At 42.4% G+C, this 22871-nt stretch overlaps 1 protein-coding gene across 4 annotated transcripts in view; it reads left to right on the top strand.

Annotated features, from left to right (window-relative positions):
• The window catches only part of tmem132e (transmembrane protein 132E), a 390488-nt gene extending 367939 nt beyond the window's left edge, over window positions 1–22549 (top strand). For all 4 annotated transcript variants that reach the window (XM_083986689.1, XM_083986691.1, XM_083986690.1 and 1 more), the window contains 3 exons: window positions 1875–2154; window positions 14022–14216; window positions 18162–22549. In XM_083986689.1, coding sequence (XP_083842815.1) covers window positions 1875–2154; window positions 14022–14216; window positions 18162–19235 — 1549 coding nt within the window. In that variant the 3' untranslated portion in view covers window positions 19236–22549. The remainder of the gene's footprint in view (window positions 1–1874; window positions 2155–14021; window positions 14217–18161) is intronic.
• Window positions 22550–22871: the final 322 nt, after the last annotated feature.

Here is a 22871-nt window from a genome sequence, read left to right as displayed (position 1 = left end):
TAAGGGATAGTCACATAGTCACAAGAGACAAGTTAGAATATAAATAGTTGGGGCAACACATTTTAAAATAATATGACGTTTCCCTAAAGTTACTTATCATATATGCGTAAAGCTCCAAAAACACTGGCCTTGCGTGCTGAAAAGCCACACCTTTCTACCTGCACACAATCTAGTCTTTACCAGTCTCCAGTTAAATTTAGAACATATTTTAAAATTTCAGAGCTCACTTTTAGCTACACAGTTTATCACTGACCTTCAACACCTCAGCTCCACAAGCCGAACCCTTACATCCTCTACCCAGGGTTTTCTCTACATGGATCTTAGGTCTAGGGATGATCGTGCCTTCCACTTGGCAGCTCGTAAGCTCAGATAGCCTACTATATCCTCTCATTAAGCCTGCAGAGGACTCTGGACTATTTTTTTAAGCAGCTAAAAACCCATTTATTCCAACAGGCCTGCTACTTGGAGCTACTGTATACCTGGCTGCTTCCTTGTGTTGTCATTGCGCTCCTGGTCTGTACAGCACATTCAGCTGGTGCCAGTGTCATCCATGTATACACCAATAGAATCAGACCTTTGCTCTGTATCTCCACTGTATCTGTAAAGTCAGTCATTTCCATTGTATCAAATTCATAATGCCTTCGCCTGCATTGTGAGAAAATCACACACTGACTGTGAAGTGCTTAACATTTTTTATTTGTATAAACGCAACCAACCATAGACGCAGAAGTGAAAAAGTCCATGACCCGAGTGTAATCGGAGCAAAGAGGTTCACGAGGTGATGTTAAAGTTGCTCGAATGAACAGCGACTTGCAGGTACCTCCAACGACCCGTGAGAGCCTTATGGGAGGGCCCTTTTATTCCTAAACATCCCATAACGTGCCAGCGGCAGAGCAAAGTGCTGAGGTGTTGGTGGGAATGATGAGGTGTGGAGAGAAAGTGTGCTAAAATGAATTAATAATCAAACCCATTAGGTGGGACGGGGTGGAGAGGTACGCTCAATGATGCATTTCACTATTGAGAGAGCGTATTCTAAGTGTCCATGAGACCTCAGTGACAGAAGTGCTTAGCCTAATAGTCGGACCTGTTCCCTGAGTCAATGGGTGGGATATATACTTTGTCGGAGGCTGACAGCCCAGCTGCCTTCCCTGAATCTCAAGTTGTTCAGATAGTTAAGTCAAAGAAAAGATTAAGCAGAGGAGAGCTTTTTTCGGAGGAACTGGCAGACTGTCAAGCCTGCTGAGGGAAGTTGGGAACCTCATACATCTCGTTGTAGAGCAGATTGCACTCGGCGGGGGATGCACCTGGCATGTTTAACCCCGCTGCCCAGGGCTCCTGTGAAATAAGAAGGGCACCAGTCCAAAAAAACTCTGCTTTTTTTTTTGGAGCTTATCTCCTTCCCTGCTGGCATGGAGGACATTCTCCTCATCGCCACTACATCAGAACAGATAATGTGATGGATTTGTGTGGAGCGCTGCCAGGTTTCTCATCAGCGTTATGATGTCATTTTATAAAGAGAGTACGGGGGACGTTTAAGAACAGAAGGCGCAGATTCAGTTGTAGACTGGTGGCACTGTGCTGGGCGTAATTGAACAGCAGCTGCTCGGTTTTAAAGAAGCTGTGATTGGATGATGGTTTTCGGTTCCCAACATTTATTTTATCAGTGGCTTTCGATCTTGCGAGAGGCCATGTCCGGACACAGTCGGCCAAATCCTGGGTGCTCAGTTTGGCCTCTGATGTTTGTTTTTTTTTATCTCACTTGCAGCACCTGGTATCCACAGTGTTCACAAGTGCAGCCACTGCCACCAGGTAGAGGTGTGATTCGTGTATTTTCTGTCTCTGTTTCAATTATATTTTTTCTGTTTCCATCCAAGGAGCACGAGAGACAGCGACGCCGACGACGAAGACGACGAGCGCCGCGTGAGCCGAGGCTGCACGCTGCAGTACCAGCGGGCCCTGGTCAAGGTGCTGACCCAGTTCCACACCACCTCCACCGAGGGGACCGACCAAGTCATCACCATGCTGGGGCCCGACTGGCAGGTGGACGTCACCGACCTGGTCCAGGACTCCCTGAAGGTGGCCGACCCCAGGATAGCGGAGCTGGTGGACCGGACCATCCTGGTGGGCCTGGAGCTGGGCTCTACCACGCTGAAGGTAAACGGACCTCCACTTCACGTGTCAGCACTGGCAATCCACATAAATCAGGAGTGAAAAATGAAATGTGTCTCAGATGACAAACGATGCATTGGAGTGAGGAGTGGGCTCCACAGCCACCACACACACACACACAAATATATACACAGTGAAGGCTGAGTTTAAAAGATGAGGGAGTGAGATTTCAGACTTTTCATTACTCTTTTCTGAGTTTGTTGCAGCAGTTGGACCCTCAGCTTCTTTCTTTGATTATAAATCTGACAGTGCCTTACTTCAAGGGTAATGCCCATTTAGTTCATCCTGTAGCAGTGGGCAACATTTCTATTTCTTATGGTGACATTGCACTCATTAAAATACATATGCTGATATTTGTGGAGTCCGAGAAGTCAGAGAATCAGGCGAGGCTGTAAACAAGCCAACAGTTTATCCAGATTACCTGAAGAGAGAACACCTGAAATGTCCGTAATAATCCCTCATTACTCAGGAGACGGTCGATAAGATGTGATGGATGTTGCGGCTCACAGTTTAGGTGGTAATTTCACCGTTTATCTCCATTTTCTTTTTCAGATAAGTTTCGGTAACTGGGGAGGGCGGGTTGTTTAACACAAGTCTGATGGTTCGATTGCTTGTGTTCCTTTCTCTGTTTCACTTAGCACTTAACTTGGTTAGGCTAATCTGTGAATGTTACACAGGAATCTTAATGAACAGGATTTATCCGCAGGCTTTTATACAGTGTTTTCACAATCATGTTAATCTGTTTGTGTCTACGTCTATGTGTTTGTATCTGTTATAAGAGGAAAAGCTTGTCTCTTTGTGAGTGTATGCCAGTTGATGTCCACTTCTCTGGAGTAAAAGAACCCCTTCCCCCCGACATAAGTGCATATAAATGCATCAGCCGAGACAGGGTCAGAAGTCCTTATAAAAGAAACGGCAAAAGTTATGACTCCAGCGCAGTGATTTACCGACGCTTCGCTGGTCATTTATGGGGACGGAGGGAAACTAACGGTTGGAGAGAGTTTTGATCACCGTGAAGGATCACAGTTTCAGCCTGTCAGCAGGAAGAATAGAAGCCTGATGGATGTGTCTGATGATGGAGAAATAGGGAGGAAAGATAGAAGTCACCAATCCATCATTTTAAATGAGCAATGGATCATCTGTAATCTGCTGAAGGGTATGAATAATTATACATCAATTTACCAGCAGACGTAACTTGCTTCATTGACTCGTAGCAATTGTGAGAATGTATATAAATAAATAAGTAAAAGTAAATAAGTAGAAATGATTTCATCCCTCAAACAATTTTAAAAGATGGATTGATGTGGAGCAACATACTGGAGCCTGGCCGGAGATGATAGATTCCTCAAAACTGATGTGGCTGGATTATAGTGATGCAGATATATCAGATGCTGATACTGAACCATTGCGAGGGCTAATAAAGCCTTCTCTTTTTACCTAATCAATCAGTCAGTCAATCATTCATCAGACCTTACGTGTGTAGTACTTTTCATGCAAACAAAGCAACACAAAGTGCTTTGCAAAATAAAAGTACTAGAAATTCCAAATCAACCCTAATCCCCCACCCACCCACACACACACACAGACTTAGACACAGCATACATAATACTTCTCAATGTTGATGCTCCAGTCGTTTCTATGGATACGATTCAGAGGACCACCGGGCACCTCTACTAACTAATTAACACAGTAATCCAGCCAGTTCTAGGTGAGTAGTTGTAATAGTGTCAGTCCGGACCAAAGTGGTGAAATGACACGTTGCCAACATGGCTGCTAAACCTGGAGGACAATATAAATGTCTCTACAAGTGGACGTCGCTGCTCGTTTCCAGTGGGGCGTCACTTCAAGATGTTTAAGTCGAACGATCGGTTCGCCAAGTCACAATTAAAATTCCAGCGGCATGCTGCTCGTCCCCACAGGTGTGACTGAATGATGAAAGTCTGAGGCAACTTTTAAAAAAGAATCCTAAACAGTTCATGTTAAAACACCATGAAGGAAACAGAAATTAGATCCCTGAGGACTCACTTTTCATTCACACTCCACTGACTGGTGGCTTCAAACCTCAAATTACAAAGACGTTAAAAAGATCCAGATGAGAGCATATTTTACATTGAGCAGAGATATTGTCATGCTGATTCTCTGAAAATGAACAGCATATATCTCAACAATGGTCCGTCTTACTGAGATGTTCAGTCTGTTAGAGGATTTGAATTAGTCTTTGAGTCTTGGGAGACAGATTCAAATTGTCCACCAGCTCATGAATATGAATAAATAGAAGGAGCAGCTTTTGTCCACTTAATGCAGTATCCCAGACATTTCACTCCTTTGTTTTTGGAAGGACGGTTGATGGGTATTGCATGAATAACAGTATTTCTCTGTTACATTAGACAGGTCTGAATAATAGGAAGACACAAAGGGGAAACACATCTGACTTTTAGAGGTCAAACAAGAATCAAAGCAGGTCTTAATTATGCCACAGAAAGTATGTTTATACGCCGTGATAACGGGGCTGAATCGTGACTTCCAAAGAATTCACCAAACCTGGTGGGAGTTGGGAGTTTAATCCAGAGGATTACTGAACAATAGCTGCTTCTCAAAGTGAAAGAGCCAGAGTTGAACAAAATTCACTGTTAGTCCTCGGAGCAGAGATTATTTAATTAATAGCTGCAAATGTGCAATCGTCGTCTTCCAAAAACACACAGCAGAGCAGAGAATCGAATCGAATCTGTAAAATCTTTCATCTCACGTAGCGCTGCGTTCACCCTTTACCATGAGAACACTGTATTATGTATCTCAACAGCTTGAACCCTGGTTCAGTGTTAATTTCCCTGTGTGATTTACATGGATTTCATGGATAAATCTTGTCACTCAAAAGGGAGGAAAAAAAAAACAGGAGCTGGAGGTTTGTGTAGCAAATGAGCAGCAGAGCAAGTTCCTCCCACAACACAGGCCTATCTCAGTTTTATAATTCAGTAATCTCCCCCGCTGTCAAACTGTTCAAATAATAATCTAAATGTATTTTTTTTTTAAACAGACACATGTCAGCTATAAAATATATAGGCAAAGGCATAATAAATGCATTGAAATGTTCAGCTTCCTTTGCACCAAGTGATGTATTCAACATCCAGATCTTCAACGCTGTATTGAAATATTCACGTATATACTGTAGATGCTGCTCTCATGTTACAGCACATATGTATCTCTAACATTAAATCACATGCAGGATAAAAACACATACATGAACACATTATTTCATGCATCTGTGAACAAAGTCCCACATCACAACCTCTACCCCGAGACGTCACAAGCACCAGAGCAGTGTCTCGTCTCGTGGCCCAGGACATTTGTCACATTTTATTCCTCCCCTCTCTCACCCTCCTTTGATCTGTCCAATTAAATTAACAATGTCCCCCAAGGAAGTGATTTTACAGGGGGGAACGCGAGGAGCGGCTGGGCTGGCTGCTCCGCCGTCGGCCTCTGTGGCTGTCGAGGGAACCCTCTGCCTCGCAGGGGTGGGCGCGCGGAGGTTTACTCTGCAGCTGCTGCACCCACTTCACCGTGCGACATGAGAAGCTGTGTAATTGCCTGAAAGTTTACAGGACGGTAAAAGTTGAAAGCGAGGGTCATGTTTTCATTTTTCAACACATTTCGAGAGGTATTACATTTGTATTTCATCAGTTCATCCTCTTGGAAGAGAACCACTTTGTATTTTGTGCAAACAAGCATGAAAAGGCAAGATACTTCTCAGCGCTCGTCAATGTTAATTACACTGATGGAGAGAGTGGTGAAAAATGCCCATCATTTCTACAAATACCAAGGCGAGAGCTTGGAGGACTCAATGTGTAACCAGACGAAATTGATCTGTCACTTAATTTTGCAAAAATGGATCAAGGTTCAATTTGCTAAAACTCCTCTTCTGAACAGTCAGCTGTATTTTCTTGGGAATTTTCTTTATTGATATCATACAACATGTCCTGTCTGACCTTGTTAACTCCCTGTGCCACTTCATCTGTTTAAAGATACCCTGAGAAGTTTGCTTGTGGTTATAAAAGAGTCTCATATTCATGTGGATGAATCTACATTACCCACACTTGTTGATGGGTCCGTTTTCGATAAATATATTGTTTTGTCTTTATAGTTATTTTGATATTATTATTTAGTGGTCGACTCGCCCAGCATTTCCTAGTTTCCTGGTTTCCCGGACACTGCCCGGCGGGTCATGGGAATAATGACGCTGGATGGCTCGTTGGCATCGTTTATGGTCGGAACTACGACGGTATCTGATCGTCTTCAAACCTCCGACTTTCATTCTTGATTAATGAAAACATTCTTGGCAAATGCTTTTGCTTTTGTTCATCTTGCGCCGGTCCAAAAATGTCACAATGCGCACTGAGGCTCATGGGAAATGTAGTGTGAAAAAATTTTGCTTTCCGAAAGTCCTTGTAGTCACTTTAAGTGAACAAAGAAAACTGATACAAAATTCAGGAACAAGCAGATACTTTAATATTTCAACCTGTGAATGAAGTTTATTATAGTGTAGAAAATTAATTATATATCATCCACTGCTCTAAATTTACTCTGTGCCTTAATTTGTACCTCTAAAGGGTAGAAAAACATCTACTTTTACAAGATGCACAAAGAACTCATTAGACTTCTCTATTTTTTATTTCTAGGTATTTATTTCTATCTTTTTGAGTTATATATTTTCTTATTTACACACCGAGGGAGTTTCCAGCAGAATGAAACTGTTTGTACATTTCTTAAAAACAAAGACAATGTGTCTTTTTACTTTGACAGTCTCTAGGGGCTGTGAGGGAGGGGAAAAAGAACAGTTTGAATCCAAGAAAAGAAAGAGTACTTTCATTGTGTCGGGTTCATATAATGTCACATTGTGTTTGGTGAGATTTCCCACCAGTCCCCCAATCAGACAAAGATATTATTTTGGGGCGTACAGTGTAAATCTGCAGCGTCTGAATTAGTGGGAATGACATGCTTTTACTGCTGCTCAACTTTGTGATTGAGTGCAACTTTCACTTTTAAAAAGCTAGAGCTGCTTTTAGTGTCATAAAGCATAATGAAAGTTTAATAGAAGATTCAAATTGCCTGCTGCAGATCCACCTGTATTATCACCTGTGTTGAAATAGTGCAATACAAAGACTGTTCAGTGCAGACAAAAGGGATCTCTTCTCAAGGTCCTCCTCAGACCCGGCTGTGTGTGTAATTTTCTGGTGGTGTATGCAGACGCTTTGTTGCCTGAGAGGCGCCTTGTTTTCCTCAGGTGTTTTTCTAAAGTACAAAGTATTAAGTCTACAGCTTGCATGAGTAAATCCTCCACTGATATTTACTGCTGCACCATGCAAACGTGTGGTTTATTGACCACAATGTTTGAGAAGAGAAGCAGAGAGGGAAGTAAGGGTAGTGTGATGCAGGTAAAATTCAGTGGCGTGAGGAAGCAGAGAGAGTCTGACGGTGCTGGTCGGTGTCATTCTGCTGCTCGGACTCATCATTGATCCTCTGCTTCCTGTGACGGCCACCAACACGACACTGTGCGCCGCTGTATACGGCCCGTGACAGACAGTGCAGCTCCCAGCTGAAGAACATGTTAAGTGTAACTGCTTTCGTGCTCCACTTCACTTCCCCTGCCTGCAGCGCTGATGACAAATTCAACTAGGAGCGATGCTGCAAGTTGCCGCAAAACTCCAGCTGACCTCTCCTCATCGGCACAGAAAAACACAGATGACAGATAATGGAACACATTAAATTTGGTCAAATAGCTGTGTTTATTCTCAGGCTACAGGTGCTTGCTTTTCATAGGTTGATTATCAGCCACCATAAAGCAGTGTTTTTTGTTTTCCTTCTTTTTTTTTCTTCCACCAACATTGATCCTGCCCAATTAGGACCTTAAATAAAACCACTACCACTGGATTCAAGTTGCTAATGAAATTGGTCTACTGAACATATCATGAAATAGTTTTTTTTTCTCTCTCTCTCTTTTTTTCGACGCTGCGTAAAAATATTTTCAGTTCATATGGAACTAATTAGTAGTAATAGTTTTGTTTTGTTTTGTTTTGATCTAGCACAGTTATTAGGTGAATTTCATGTAAACTGACTTGATGATTTGATGCTCCCTCTACGTATGCACATATGTTTAACATCCCTGTATCCTGTCTGCTCAGAGGAGTAGAAACCTCTTTTTTTTTTACATAATTACTTACCGGTAATTACTTCGCTGATTTCATCACAATCATTAAAACCACCCATACTGGATTTAACATATCCCAGATGCTTCTGTGGGGGTTTTCCTCAGACATTGTGGGAAACTTAGCAAATCAGTAACTGTGGTAAAAGTAAATGAGGCAATCGGAGGAAAACTAAAAACTATTTCTGCACTTCATCAGCAAACACACCCTGAGATACTTCACAAACATCACAAATTGATAGCGGTCGGGGAGAAAATCTTTCTCCTGGGTTTTCTATTTTTTATGTGACAAATCTTGTTTGAAGCTTAATTTCCCTCTGCAGTGCCAGTAGTTCTCCCCCAGTCTGGTTTTAAAAACAGACAACTGTGCCGGTAAAATAAATAGTTAGAGCAGCTGACCATTGTTTGTCTCTGTCACTGTTAAAGGATAATTTCCGTTTTTTACAACCTGGACCTTATTTCTAGCATAAAATAAGATCATTTTACTCACCCAGAAACTTTGGTGTCATTTGGAGTTGTTTTGACGAAATTAGCCCCAGTGGAGCGGCGCGTATATCCGTATAATGCGAGAACACGGGGCACGCAATGCAGCCTCTAAATAACACATTATCCGCTGCAAAACTCGTTCATTTCGCCAATATTTTGTTATGATACACTAGTGATATTCCCCTCCGAGCCCGTGGTGGCATGTTATCAACATGCTGCGCCTGTAGGTTGACTACTAACCTCCGACCTGGGTGATGTCATCTCCGACCGCTGCCCGGCGCGGCTAACTTGCTACGGCTAATGCTATGGTTCGTTTCTGCGTGTTTCTGACTTGTCAGAGCAAAATGAGCAGCTGGATGAAGTTCAGCTTCCACAGGCTTCCTCTCCTCAACCTGGACTTACTAAAGCTCCGGCTAGTTGAGCTAAAAATGGACCCGAATGCCGAAGCAGAATGATTATTATCAGAATGAGCCGGGCAGCGGTCGGAGATGACATCATCCAGGTCGGAGGTTAGTAGTCAACCTACAGGCGCCGCATGTTGATAACATGCCACCACGGGCTCGGAGGGGAATAGCACTAGTGTATCATAACAAAATATTGGCGAAATGAACGAGTTTTGCGGCGGATAATGTGTTATTTAGAGGCTGCATTGGGTGCCCCGTGCTCTCGCATTATACGGATACGCGCCGCTTCACTGGGGCTAATTTCGTCAAAACAACTCCAAATGACACCAAAGTTTCTGGGTGAGTAAAATGATTGTATTTTATGCTAGAAATAATGTCCAGGTTGTAAAAAACGGAAATTATCCTTTAAGCTCATCCAAAGGTTTTTTTACTGTGATCTCAACTGAATTGTTATTTAGAACTCATAATTGTGGCAGCTAATAACAACTTTCCAGTAAACTCAAACACCAAATCCATTATCAGCCACATCCTTCAACTATACAGTACTTTCAGCTTTTAGTACTAATGTTTCATCTGTGCCTGAACATAAGCTCTTAGATCATTTGAATGAACTCACCCTCTATTGATTTCACTTGTGTATAAGAAAAGTAATAATTCACCTCTCCTGTAGTGCATTTTTAAAATGCTTTGATGAGAAAGTGTTGAGTCAGCAGCAACTGGACTTGAGATTCTGGAATAAGTATTTATTTTACATCTAAAAAGGCTTCTTTTCAGATCAGATCAGATCAGATTTGAGAAGAGTGGAGTGAAATGCCCATGTCTGTTTTAATTATAGATCAGGTCTAGGGTCTGTATTATACTTTACTGAAATGCAAACTGAGCCTTCAAACCAGCCATCAGAACCTCCTGTAACTGTGTGATGTCACAACAAAACAGACACAAAGCCCCGCCCACATATTAAACACTTGCAGTGAAATCTGCTCTATTTTTATTGGATCTCTCAGAAAACAGCTAGCCAATCTGAAGAGAATCTCAGAGCCTTCTCTCCTCTGACTGGCTGACTCCAACCTGTTGTTACTAGAGCTCCAGAAAGAGAGCAGAGAGAGAGAGATGTAAACTCTGACACTGGTTGTAGAAGGTTAAGAAGTTCAGTCTTGATGGACAGATGTTTTGATGATGTATTGGAGAGTCCAGAGTGGAGCAGGAGATATCTCCTCCCAGAGCTCCTCGGACTTGTACTTCCTTTTGGGTGGTCTACTACTACAATGTCTGACAGACAGATGGTTCATCCAATCACCTGCCAAGTACTTTTTCTGAGCGCACCTGCCCCTCTCCGAACAGTTTCTGACAAACCTTCCCAGATGGTTCTGTGTAACAAACCATCTGGTCCATCATATCAGCAATCTAGCATCATAAGTCAATAATGCACCCGTCGAACCTGCACATACAGTAGTATGCAGGAATGAATTATGACTCATTCTATGTGCAATTCTAATATTTGCTTTCAAAGTCTTGTTCTTTCTATTGGTTCTCTTTTTATATTTTGGCAACTGTAGGTGGGAACTGCTATGAGCTGTCTATAAATATCACTGAGTCCCATTTTTGTCCCAAAATGTTCTGCTCGGCTTCTTATTGAGCTAAAACATTTTGTGTTTTATTCTTTTTTTTATTTAGTTTGTATTATGTGACTGTTTCATGTGCAAAATTAAAAAGGTTGTGTTTAGGTAGATTTGGAGTAAGTATAACATGCATAAAACAGGTTTATGTGATTTCTGACTCTGCCAACTCAAGAACAGAAATAGCAGAGACTGGGGGAGGTTCAGACAGTGATACCAAACTTGCAGTGCAGCACCTGATTTGTAGTGACAAAGTGATTTTTCTTAAATATCCCTGAAATTGGATACATGACAGCTGAGGAATAAATGCCTACACAATATACGTTTCCAGCACAGATCCTAACCCTGAACAAGATTAGTTTCTATGATTACATTTCTGGCGCATACAATCAGCGTACCATGTGGTGAATCGTGTTTTGACATTTGTACGAAGTCTCCAGTATTGATTTTGATTGTGTTAGATATTCTTTTTTAGTCACTTTAATTGGCTGGTGAAAATATCAGCCACAGCTGAATGCAATGTGAAATGGCAGAAAATCAATTGTAAGCAAACAGTTTTCACTGGCAGAGGTGCACCCGCACTGACCTCACTCTGGATTTATGTCACTATGTTTATTTTGGTTTTGTTTGTTTTTTTCCACACGGGACCAGGACACATTTTTCAACCCGCACCCCCATCACTTTCCTTGATATGACTTGTGATCTCCACCTCTATTAAGTCCTCTGTTAAACTAGTCATGAAATACAAATCAGGTGTAAAGCAGCAACTCTTAGCCGCAGCAGAAATAGCTCCTGTAGTGAGAGTGATTTTTTATGAAACTGAGTTGTCCTCATGGAAACTTTTAAAGTTTATTTATGCATTCTTTTACTACAGTAGTAGTACATGCCTTAGGGCTTCGTGTGTATCTCTTTGTATGTGTGTGTGTGTGTGTGCGCAGATCTTTCTATGGTTGTGTGGCTTCATGATTTCGCTGTTTCAGGATTAAGACTTGGTTGTAGGGTTATGGCTAGGATTAGGTTTCGGTTTGGGTTAAAGTTACCGGTAGGTGAAGGTGCATGACGTCAGTAAGTATCTGTAATGTTTTTGTGGTTGCATGTGTCTCTTGTGTTGCCCAGTGAACCATACAGTAACTCTATTCATCTCATCCAGACATTGCATATTGAAGTGGAGTTGGGTTAGTACAGGATGGTTTTATATTATTTTATTGCATTTTCAGCAGCAGGCTCCTGTGAAATGGTGGTTTGAAAAAGTACCTCCACTGAGTAAACCCTGGTACTGATAGAGACCATGAGAGTCTCCAGAGAGAGAGTCTCCTGGACCTTTATTGTGCAACTGCGTTAAAAAACTACCACAGTCAACTCTACAATGTGCTTGTGGATGCATGACACATGAGCTGTATTTGATTTAATTGCAAGCAGTCATGTTGTGTATAGTATATCCTCAGCCATTCATTCAAGTATTTATATGAAGGAAATGACTGTATCCTATGAATCATTGCCAGAGGCCTGGCTGAACATGGGTTATGGTCATTCATCTAATTCCCAGATCCAGCATTGAATCTGAAGACAGTCACATGTCAGATAAGATGACATTGGACTCTCACAGGCTTTAATAAAGCTAAAAAATAAAAAATAGAATAAACTTTTGTTAAAACCACTAGGTGGAGGGTAGTCTGTTGTTGCCCTGCTACTGTGTCTAGTGTTTCTAATCTCTGTGGACATGGTGGGAAGAGCAGAGGCCTTTAGGAGCGTCCATTCCCCTGAGGGAGGTTTCTAGTAGGGGAGAAGTCCGCCACCACATCCCATGGCCCTGGTAGCTACAGGTACTCAAAGTGACAGGGTGTCCCCTTGATATTTGACATGGCAGACAGCAAGACAGCAAGAACAGGTTGGCAATAGCCCATCAGAGTAGAGATGCAGCACTGAGGCTCTGGGCAGAAGCATCCACACTGGAGGAGTTCAGGCACCAGTAAAAGGAGGACCTTTGATGGGACCTGTAAAACAATACTGTGGCCTGGGACAGTGAGGATGTGCTAAAGCTACTTCTCAATGCCCACACAGGAAGTCCTTATGTACATCTCCCTGAATGTTACGGAGCAAATGATAGATCTCTGAGAAGATATGAGGGGGTGTGGTCCATGATTTCTTCTATACAATATGTTGTGATACACAGGGTGTTTACTAAGCAAGCTGCGGGATGTGTAGGTTGTGTGTGTGTTTTCGAGGGTAGGTTTACGATTTTACGACACAACAGAAATCATAATGTATTGAGACCAAATTAATAAAGTCAGACATCTGCTGATCCATCTGTTTCCACAGATGATTTGGCTCAAGCATGACAAATTACACTGCACCAAAATTATGTGGCACATAGATTTGAGCCCAAACATCAGGTTCCATCAAATTACAAATCAGACAAATCTACGGCTTCCAGACAATGTAGGGAGTTTGGGTTTATGTGATGCATTTGGCCACTCATCAGAGGATCAGACCCTTCACTGCTCTAGCATTACACACTCTGCCATGCCAGCTAGAGTTAATAAATGCTCCAGATGAAGGTGGAAACAATTTCCCCGCCTGGCTCTAAGGACAAGGCCACTGTTCGGCTGAATGGCTCTTTACTTTGTTCAAGTCCCTCATGACCTCTGGTTGCAATTGCAAAGTGAAATGATGATATTTTAAAAGTGGTCCAAGCACTGGGTGCAGAGGCCTGTCCAAAAAAAAAGAAAGAAAGAAAACCGTTATTAGAGGGAGAGGTGACACCGGCTTTAAATGGTTTTGGATTTCCATGCAGTGACACTTAGATTCATACAAGTGTTTTTTGGTAAATGTCACTTTGAAAGTGTGTGGCAGGTGGCTGCTTTGGATTCTACCTTGTCTGGCTGCCGATGGCCTCCATCTTGAGTCTGGCTTCTTTGTTTGTTTGTTTTTCTCGATGTTAGACAGAGAGGCATTGACACATGGATTCAAGACATAGTGGAAGAAAAAACAGCACAAAGCACTTTAATCCAAAATTGGCTTGTCATGGGCTTCATGAGCCTCAGACAGACAATAAATCTGTTGTCTTCTCTGGACTTTAGTGATGTCCCTCTGTCACGTAGAGAGACGATAAAAGAGCTTTCTTTTCCTCCTTCTTCCTCTCTGCAGGTGGAGTCTCCGCTGGCGGTGGACGCGGTGCTGGGAGAGTCAGCGTTCTCCGTCACAGACGACAAAGTGTCCATCACAGAGATGAGGGTTCATGCCATTTCAGGCCTGACCCTTTCACTGCAGCCCAGCCCCGGCAACAGCCACACCATGGTCGCCAAGGCAACCGGCCTCCAGACTCTCACTGCTCCCAAACAGGTAGGATAAGATAGGATAATAAAAGATAAGATAAGATAAGATACTGGTCTAAATGTTTCATATGCAAATAACCAAGTTAACCCTGGTGCATCATCCATTATGTAATAAATCAATATCTGCTTTTATTCATACAAAACTCCTATGCGCTAAAATGCCAGATCTCAGCTGAACTCATATTGATCTTTGTACTTTTGGTAATGGAAATGTAATTCTCAGTACACATTTTCTCAGTTTTCATTCAGACCATATTTAATATTTCAGATGTTATTATATTTCAAAAGGCCTGTCACTCACACAACCCTGCCCCCTAAAACACCTAAACGTCAGCAGGAAATAACATTTGTACACACACACACACACACACACACACACACACATACACACACACAAATGTCAGCCTAACCACAGTCTAATGGAAATGTGCAGTTGGCTATATATATATTGTATGACACTGACACCAGAGAGGAAGTTGGTCCAGGCTACAGTAACTCTCGAAGAAAAAAAAATTCTAATTGTGGACTAACTAAAATTATCCAGTGTGTCACTTCTTGTGTTTACTGGCTACTGGCTATTAAGCCAAAATTTTAATTTCATTTTTCATTTATTGTTTATTTGATGAGGACAATGCACATTAATGGACAATTAGCGATGTGCACATCACGTCATGTGCACATATACCGGATTTAGCTAGGAGCTCATTTCCATCTGTAGTAACAAAGTTCCATTTATGAAATCGTTTAAATATTGGATCAACAAATTGAATCAAACATTTAGTGTATCATATTAATACATATCCATTTGTAATGTTTTATAGACAGATGTCCTAAATAGAGGATACAGTTACTACAGCATAACAGGAACTTATTTTTCCTATTAACGCTCTCTCCAGGGAGGTTAAACAAACTTTATTTGCAAATTCCCTCAGCAGCTGCAGTAGCAAGTGGGAACTACTTCCACCTCTCACTAATAAAATAATTTTGGTGCTAAATCTTTCAAGCTGCAGCCAGTAGTTGGCAAGGACACAAGACAAATGCAGCTGCAGTGAAATAGACTTATTGGTGCTGTTTTATTACAACCTCCACATTAGCCAAGTCTGGCAGAACACTTCTGATACGTAACAAAAATTGCGTCGTACATTTATTGTTTGCGTGAGAAGGGAAACACGTCTGGGTGAAAAACAAAGAATCAGAGTTGTTTGGTAAAAGAGTAAAGATCCATGCGTTTCCCTGCAAGTAATTAATTGGCAGCCCAACTTCAGCCTAAAGAGGAAGTGTGCGTGCGTGTGTCTGTGAGAGTTCCTCTCCTGCTTTGCCCTTTCACTGGCCTGCAAGTTGCTAAAAATGCAACGACAACCACATCAAGCATCAGTGAGAGAGAAGCGAGCATTAAATTCCAATTTTTCTTGCTTTCCGCTTCTTGGCCACCTTGAAATTTAATTATTGTAATGTATTGTCCTAAGTGCTCTCCAAGGCCGGGCCATAAAAGGCAGCCAATTCCTCTGCCGACAAAGCTCTCAGAGGAGTGCTGGAGCTATTTCAAGCCATTTGATTCTGTTTCACTGGAAAACTTTCTAAATGTCCTCTATTACTCTAGAAATGAATGAAACACATAAACTATGGATGGAGAGAGTTGGAAAAATCAAGGTCTCTTTGCATTATTCTCCTTTCTACTTGACAAAGTTCAAGCCTTTCAGAACTAAGAGCTTCAGTGTTTGAAGGCTCATCGTAAACCATTTGTGTTGTTACGACTCACTGTTGCTGCTGAAATTAGCCTCTTAATAAGGTATTTATGAAACTGAATGGTACGATTGCTCTTCATGTCGATGCTTGATGTCTCTGAACGACATTTCCAGGGGGGTGTTTTTCCGCATATGCATATTTTATAATCCAGGCTGTTTATGTTCAGTTTACATCCACATACAGTGTATTCCCCGTTGCCATCGCAATCTGAGACAGTGAGGAAATCAAAGATAGAAAACTTCCAAATATGTATCCGTTTATGGAAATACACAGAAAAGATTAATTGGAGAACTTGTGTGTCAAAGTTATGGCAGGTAAGATGCGTATAATAATATCAACATAGTACAGAAATCCCTCAGAGTCTCTTTCATGCCCTTTTCCCCCTTTTTCTGCATCAAAAAAATAAAGCTACTCTTTTTAGCAATATTTCACCCGAGACTAAACAAAATCACCTCCTCTACATGCAGCGCTCCTGCACTGGATCAGCATAGAAAAGCAGGTGCCAATTGTTTTGTCAGTGTCGAAACACCCACACATTTTCCCCTACATCAGCCTTTTCGCAGCAGAGTCAGCTCGTAAAAACAGATAAGCCATATTCAATGTATTATTCAAATCATCCATATCAAAGGCTGCCTTCATTCTGTCATGCTGGGATGATAGGGGTTTGGCTCCTGGTGGAGTACCACTGCAACAAACTTCCATTTTTTTCTACCCTGAAATTACGAGAGGTCCAACAAGAGGAAGCAGCCAAAGCCCGTCTTACTCTGTTTCCTAAACAAAAATTTCCCTCTCTCTTTGTCAGCCCAGCTAATGGTTGGTTGCTGTTGCAGGCAAGCTGTGAACAAAGGCGACTGTCAAATGTTGCCTTGATTACATGGACGCCAGCGTTGGGGTTTTCTCTGCTGCAGATGAATGTTGTCAGATAACCACCGTGCAGGAATTGAGGCATTTTATCCGCTGTCTCTATAGGGGGGCATAGACACTGAAGAGTGATACAAAATACAAAATGAGAAGATCACACATGGCAAAACAGGAAGACCAGAGCTCATCATTCGGAGCACACGTCGCCGCTGCCGTGTGTGGCTTATCAGTGTGTGCTGCAGAGCGCCGCTGTGTTGTAGCCTTCAGGACAACGCTGCTGTTCCTTCCACCCTGTCCTCCTCCTCCTCCTCCTGCGTGGTTGAAAGTGGTTTGCTGGTGTGCACATCAGAGGCAGGCCGTGTGTGTGTGTGTGCGTGGCGAGGCTCGCGCTGAGCGCTGGGTACTGCGGATGTTCACAAACGCTCTGGAGATTTAGAGGTTGGAGCAAGTCCAGAACTTCAAAGGCTCAGTTGGGAACAGATATACAAATCACGGTCAATACCATGAAAAAATGGCATCTAAACCACTGAAATGTTCTGTGGAGAGATATAAACACGAGGCAGAGCCACAGCTTTCTGACTGTTTTTATTTCTGCATTTCCATGTTGTTTACTTGTAGAGATTACCAGACATACATATGCAAAAAGTTTTGCAGGAGCTATACAGAACATGCAACTTTAATACCTGTCACACATTTCCCCTTCTTTAAATGTCAGTTTCAAACCAAGCATCTGCCCCAGATGCTATTATGAGCACTTAAAGTCTTAGGGTCACTATTACCGCTAAACCACAGTATGTTTGAAGACATGTTCAACCTTTTTGCACCTGGATTTTCTGCTACAAGAGCAATTTCGCAGAATCATTACCCACCATTATCTGGAGGGTTTTACATTTTTCAGTCACTTAGCACAAATTGTCCAGTGAAGTAATCAATCCAGTGTAATTGCAAAAGTTGTTCAGAAACATCATCTTGTGACGGACAATAAAGTTTTTAGTGTCTTCAGGAGGAAACTTTCTGTAGTGACGATTACAATAACCTGTCCTGTGTTGTCAGCCTGGTAATCAGATGCAAGAAGGTGCCTGTCTTTCTGTATTTAGGTGATTTACTGTAACATGATGCTTGGGTTGCTGTGGGGTCTGTGCCATGTGCTGTGTAGTTTTACAGAGATTTTGAATTGTTTCAATATCTTTTTCTTGAGTTGTCACTAACTGGCTGATGACAGGCCCCCTCTGTGGTGTCAGTTACTTTATATGGAGGTCGGGAGAGTTAAAACATTTCCATTTCTTAGCTTAAACCAAAGTGATTCTCATCATCTGAACTGTATTTCTCTCTTTGTGTCTGACAGGAGGCCAGTTTGGCCGTCTGGATGCTTTTCAGTGACAACACAGCTGCCACTCTGACTTACTTCGATCCCAAAGACTACAACCTCAACGCCTCCACGCTGGATGACAAGGTGGTGTCAGTCTCCCAAGAGCCTCAGCAGCGCTGGCCTGTGGTGGTGGCGGAGGGGGAGGGATCTGGCGAGATGGTCCGTGTAGAGATGACCATCTGCGAGGCCTGCCAGAAAACCAAACGCAAGAGCGTCATTGCGTCCGCTGCGGTTTTTGTGAAGGTCCGCTTCGGCCCGGAGGAAGATTCTGAAGAGGAGGCAACCACCGAGGGAGAGATCGAGCTGGGGCCTGTCACCAGACGTCCAATCATTGATCCAAACATCAATGGAAGAATTTATGAGACATCTAACGAGCAGCCTGCGAGCGTTCCCATTGATTACACTAATTTCCCCACTATTAGCAACGAGGAGCAGCCGACTGAGAGTGATGAAGAGGAGGAGGACGACGACTTTGTGCATTCACCTCGCAACATGACCGACCTTGAAATCGGCATGTACGCTTTACTGGGAGTCTTCTGCCTGGCCATCTTAGTCTTTCTCATCAACTGCATAGTCTTTGTGCTGAAATACCGCCACAAACGGATCCCCCCCGAGGGCCAGGCCAACATGGACCACTCCCACCACTGGGTGTTCCTGGGAAACGGCCAGCCCCTGAGGGCCCAGTGCGATCTGTCGCCGCAGCAGGTGGAGAGTCCTAGTAACCCTCTGGAGGGCGTACAGACTTGTTGTCACGGGGACCACCACAGCAGTGGCAGTTCCCAGACTAGCGTTCAAAGCCAGGTACACGGACGGGGTGACGGCAGCTCCGGCGGCTCCACCAAGGATAACGGCGAGGAGGCCAGCTCACCCACCTCCAAGCGCAAGAGAGTCAAGTTTACCACCTTCACCACCCTGCCCACGGAGGAGCTGCCCTACAACTCCATCCCCATCGCAGATGAAGAGGACATTCAGTGGGTTTGCCAGGATATGGGCTTTCAAGACCCAGAGGAACTGCATGATTACATGCGCAGAATAAAAGAAATAGCCTGAGATAAGAGGCGCAGTGTGAAGCACTGCTCTCAGCTTTCTAAAGAAACGTTCCTTTCTATTTTTCTCTTTTTCACCTGAGTGAAAGATACATTTTCACAGACTAAAAGGCCAACTGTTGTTTTGGTTAGGGTTTGTTCCATTTAGTTTGCACAGTGCTGTAATCTTATACACGCTCACACAGAAGAGAAAGCCAGGAAGCCAAAGACTTGACCAGAGGATCTCAATCACTAGAGAAATCTGTAAATTGTGGCTAAAGGAACTACGTTTCACTGGGAAGCTGAGCCATGGCCGGACGTGAGAGCTGCTCCAGCTCTTCTTCTTTTCAGGACCTGATTCTCAAGGAAGCCTGACATGGACAGGAGAGTGGAGGACGTGTGGTGTTGGCTGTGTAGTTGCTGGCTCAGTGGGACTCTGCAGTACTGTACCTTCTCCAAACTAAGAGGCCTTTGATGAACAGAAATACTGTCAAAGACTCTCATGAAAAGTTAAGTTGAAAAAAAAAAATCATTTTGTTTTTTGCCAAAGTAGGAAAAGCGTTCTTTTAATGGCAAAACTTGTTTCATTGTTGTTCTTGGTGCAGCACACTCATGATTTGTACTCATTATCATTCCTTACATTTTTCTACATTTCATAGGTAGTCAAAAGCAGTGCCCTACTACTACTAGTCCTCCTGGTCCTGAACAAATCTAATGCCTTATCAAAACAGTCACAGTTCACTTCTTCTATCAGTCAACAAACACGCTGTTTTCTCACTATGGCTAGAGGCAGTGTAGTAAAGAGCAAGTATGTAAAATGCTACGACTGATCTCGAGCATGGGGTATTGTGAGGATCTCTGACAAGTCTTTGCATGGAAGGGGATCTTTGAGGCACAATCTTTTTTTTTCCAAATTTGTAAATGTTTGTATTGTAATTATATAATCATTCATACACACTACAGGAGTAAATATGTTATCATGCATTACACGCATGCCATGTCAGGCCTACATGCAGACATTCCTCTCTAGTAATATGTATATACGGTTATCGCGTCAGAGCCAGAGCCGCCTCCGGCACCAAGGTTAAACAAGCTACTTAACTCGGAGCTATAGGAGTAGCGGAGGGCGCTGGCTGATGTCTTGAAAATTTTCTAGTCTTATGATGAGTAGACGGTTCCCCTCAGTGACGCCCCGACAGAAGTGTAGCTTTTTAACAAACCGGTGTCACATTTGATTGTTGAAGATGAGGATTTGCTATGCATCAGAATTGTAACAGATCTAATCTTTTGATGATTTATCCCCCCTCCCTCGAGAACCTGGCCTCCAGCCTCTGGGAAATGTTCAGAAAAAACACAAGCTAGTTGGAAACATTCTCACTGAAAGTCTGCAGGACCCATACAGAAGAATCACCGAGCGCATTTTATTTTTCCTTCGCCATTTAGATCACGGTCATCCCATACTGTCATGCTGTTTCTCAAACACACTGTGTAATGTACGTAGTCCCGATTTTGTTCTTGTGAACGCTCACTCGAGTGGGGGAGGGGTGGTCACAGATTTGCTTTGTGTGAACTTTATGGACAGACTAGTAGCTCTCACCATGGTGGTGTTGTTAGAGGCCCTGAGCTGTGCAGATGCGGTTGGAAAAAGACGTGTGAACGTATCTCAGGATGCTGATTGACTGTAAACAAGACAGACGGTGTGCTGTGTCGTGTGCAGAGGTGTTAATTGCTGTGTTGAGTTTTTACAGGTTTTACCGACAACACCACCGCACTAAAGCAGGACGAAAACAACAGGAGAGACATGGCAAAAGAGCATCAAACAACTTAAGTGAGATTTCAACCAAAACGCAGCGATGCAGCCAGACACGTAGTGACGGAGCGCATGATGAAAGCAGAGTTAATAGTAATTTTTAATTGCAGTTGCCCTGTTAGTGTAGCGTTTGCTTTTTAGTAGTAGAGTGGATGACTGGAGATGAAGGTTGATGTTATTCCAGCTCTGATCTTACATGAAACAAGTTTTTTTTTTTTTTTCAGGACTAATGAAGCAGCTATGAGATAAAAAAAAATAGTTTTCGTGTCACTTTCCTTTAATTCTCTACTGCATATAAGGGCTTGGATTTTTATTTTCTGTTTTTAACTGACTGACTGATTTTTGGTGATTCTATGAGAAAACTAATGTTGCTTGCTCCCTCTGTGGTGACGACGAGCACAAGCTCTGTTTCACTCCAAATGTACATTTTGTTGCCATCCTACCTGCTTCTCAGCCCCCTGCAGCCTGATTAAAGACCCAATCCAGAATTGTTCTCCTTGTGGCAGTGCTGTTCTACAAATACTAGCTTCAAACGGGACTAAAACATAGATTCCTGTTCATCGAGTGACGTTACGTGGCGGCTAAATGTGATCTGAAGATTGAAAAAGTTTCCTTCCAGCAACGCTGTAAATACTGGAGCAGAACAGGCTTTACTTTTTCCACTTTTACTAAAGTTGCCATGAGATTATTTTCCATCAGTAAACCACACCTTTGAATATTCTACATGTATATAGACCCACATTTGATATACTGATAAATCCTGGATTGGGACTTTAAGGATTTGGTTTACTGCATGCCCTCTCTATGTTCCACGTGGATGAAATGAATAATGACCTGATTCTACTGTATAATAATGTTCAATCTGTGTTAACATCTGAGCAGAAGATGAGATGTATTTTTTTGACAGTCCAAGCCCGTCCTTCAGCCACAGCATCAACATGATCTGCCATGAAATTGAGAACAGCGGCAGCCAGCTGGAAGCGTTTCAGGTGTAACTTTGAAGTGATGGTGTCTCAGGATGAATGTAGGATTTCTTTAACTAAAGCTGGCTGTTTCGTGTTTAGCGTTAATGTCGTCACTCCGATCTGATGACATTACTAGACCAGATTAAGTATCTAATAGCAGCTTCACATACTGTTTTGTTACAATATCCCGTTTTTGTTCCCACTAATTTACTCACACAATTTGTAAAATATCTTACATCACATGAATCATCTCACAACATTTGACTTTTTCATCATCATTTTTTTTTTACATCCTGTGAATCTTGGTAATGCTGCTTTGGTAACAGTGTTAGCGGTCATTTTGTATTTTATTCAAGCTGCTAATAGAAACTAAATCTTCTTACAACATGTAATTGAAGAACTGTATTTTCCTGCTCCCCCACCCCTCTCCCAGCCCTAATGGAAAACCATGCACGATGTGCATAACTCAGTTGGCTGTGCCAGGTAACCACCACACTGATTATAATATGTTAATGTATAGAGCACTGTTAAATTTCCTGTATTCTCTTGAAAACAAACCGTTGTATTTTCCCGTTATATGTAAAGTACTAAAGAAAATGCAATACACAAACAATTTGTCTTTTTTACTTCATTCTCTCAAGGAGAAGTTTAATCATGAATGGAAATCTTTAATGTGTTTTTCAAACATGTTAAATGCTTGAGCGTGATATAGCCTCATATACCAGCGAGCAACACTCTGACCTTGAAGGAGTGTGGCTCATTGGGCACTTAATGCCTCACAAGAGGATTGGTACAAAAGCCTCAAACATGTTTCATTTCTACACTAAATGAAGGTAATGGTTGTGTAACTCTGCAATTTATGCCTTATTTAGCCTATACATTTTAA

Source organism: Trachurus trachurus (assembly GCF_905171665.1).
Source record: "Trachurus trachurus genome assembly, chromosome: 14".
NCBI classification, from domain to species: domain Eukaryota; kingdom Metazoa; phylum Chordata; class Actinopteri; order Carangiformes; family Carangidae; genus Trachurus; species Trachurus trachurus.
This window is presented reverse-complemented; position numbering and strand designations above follow the sequence as displayed.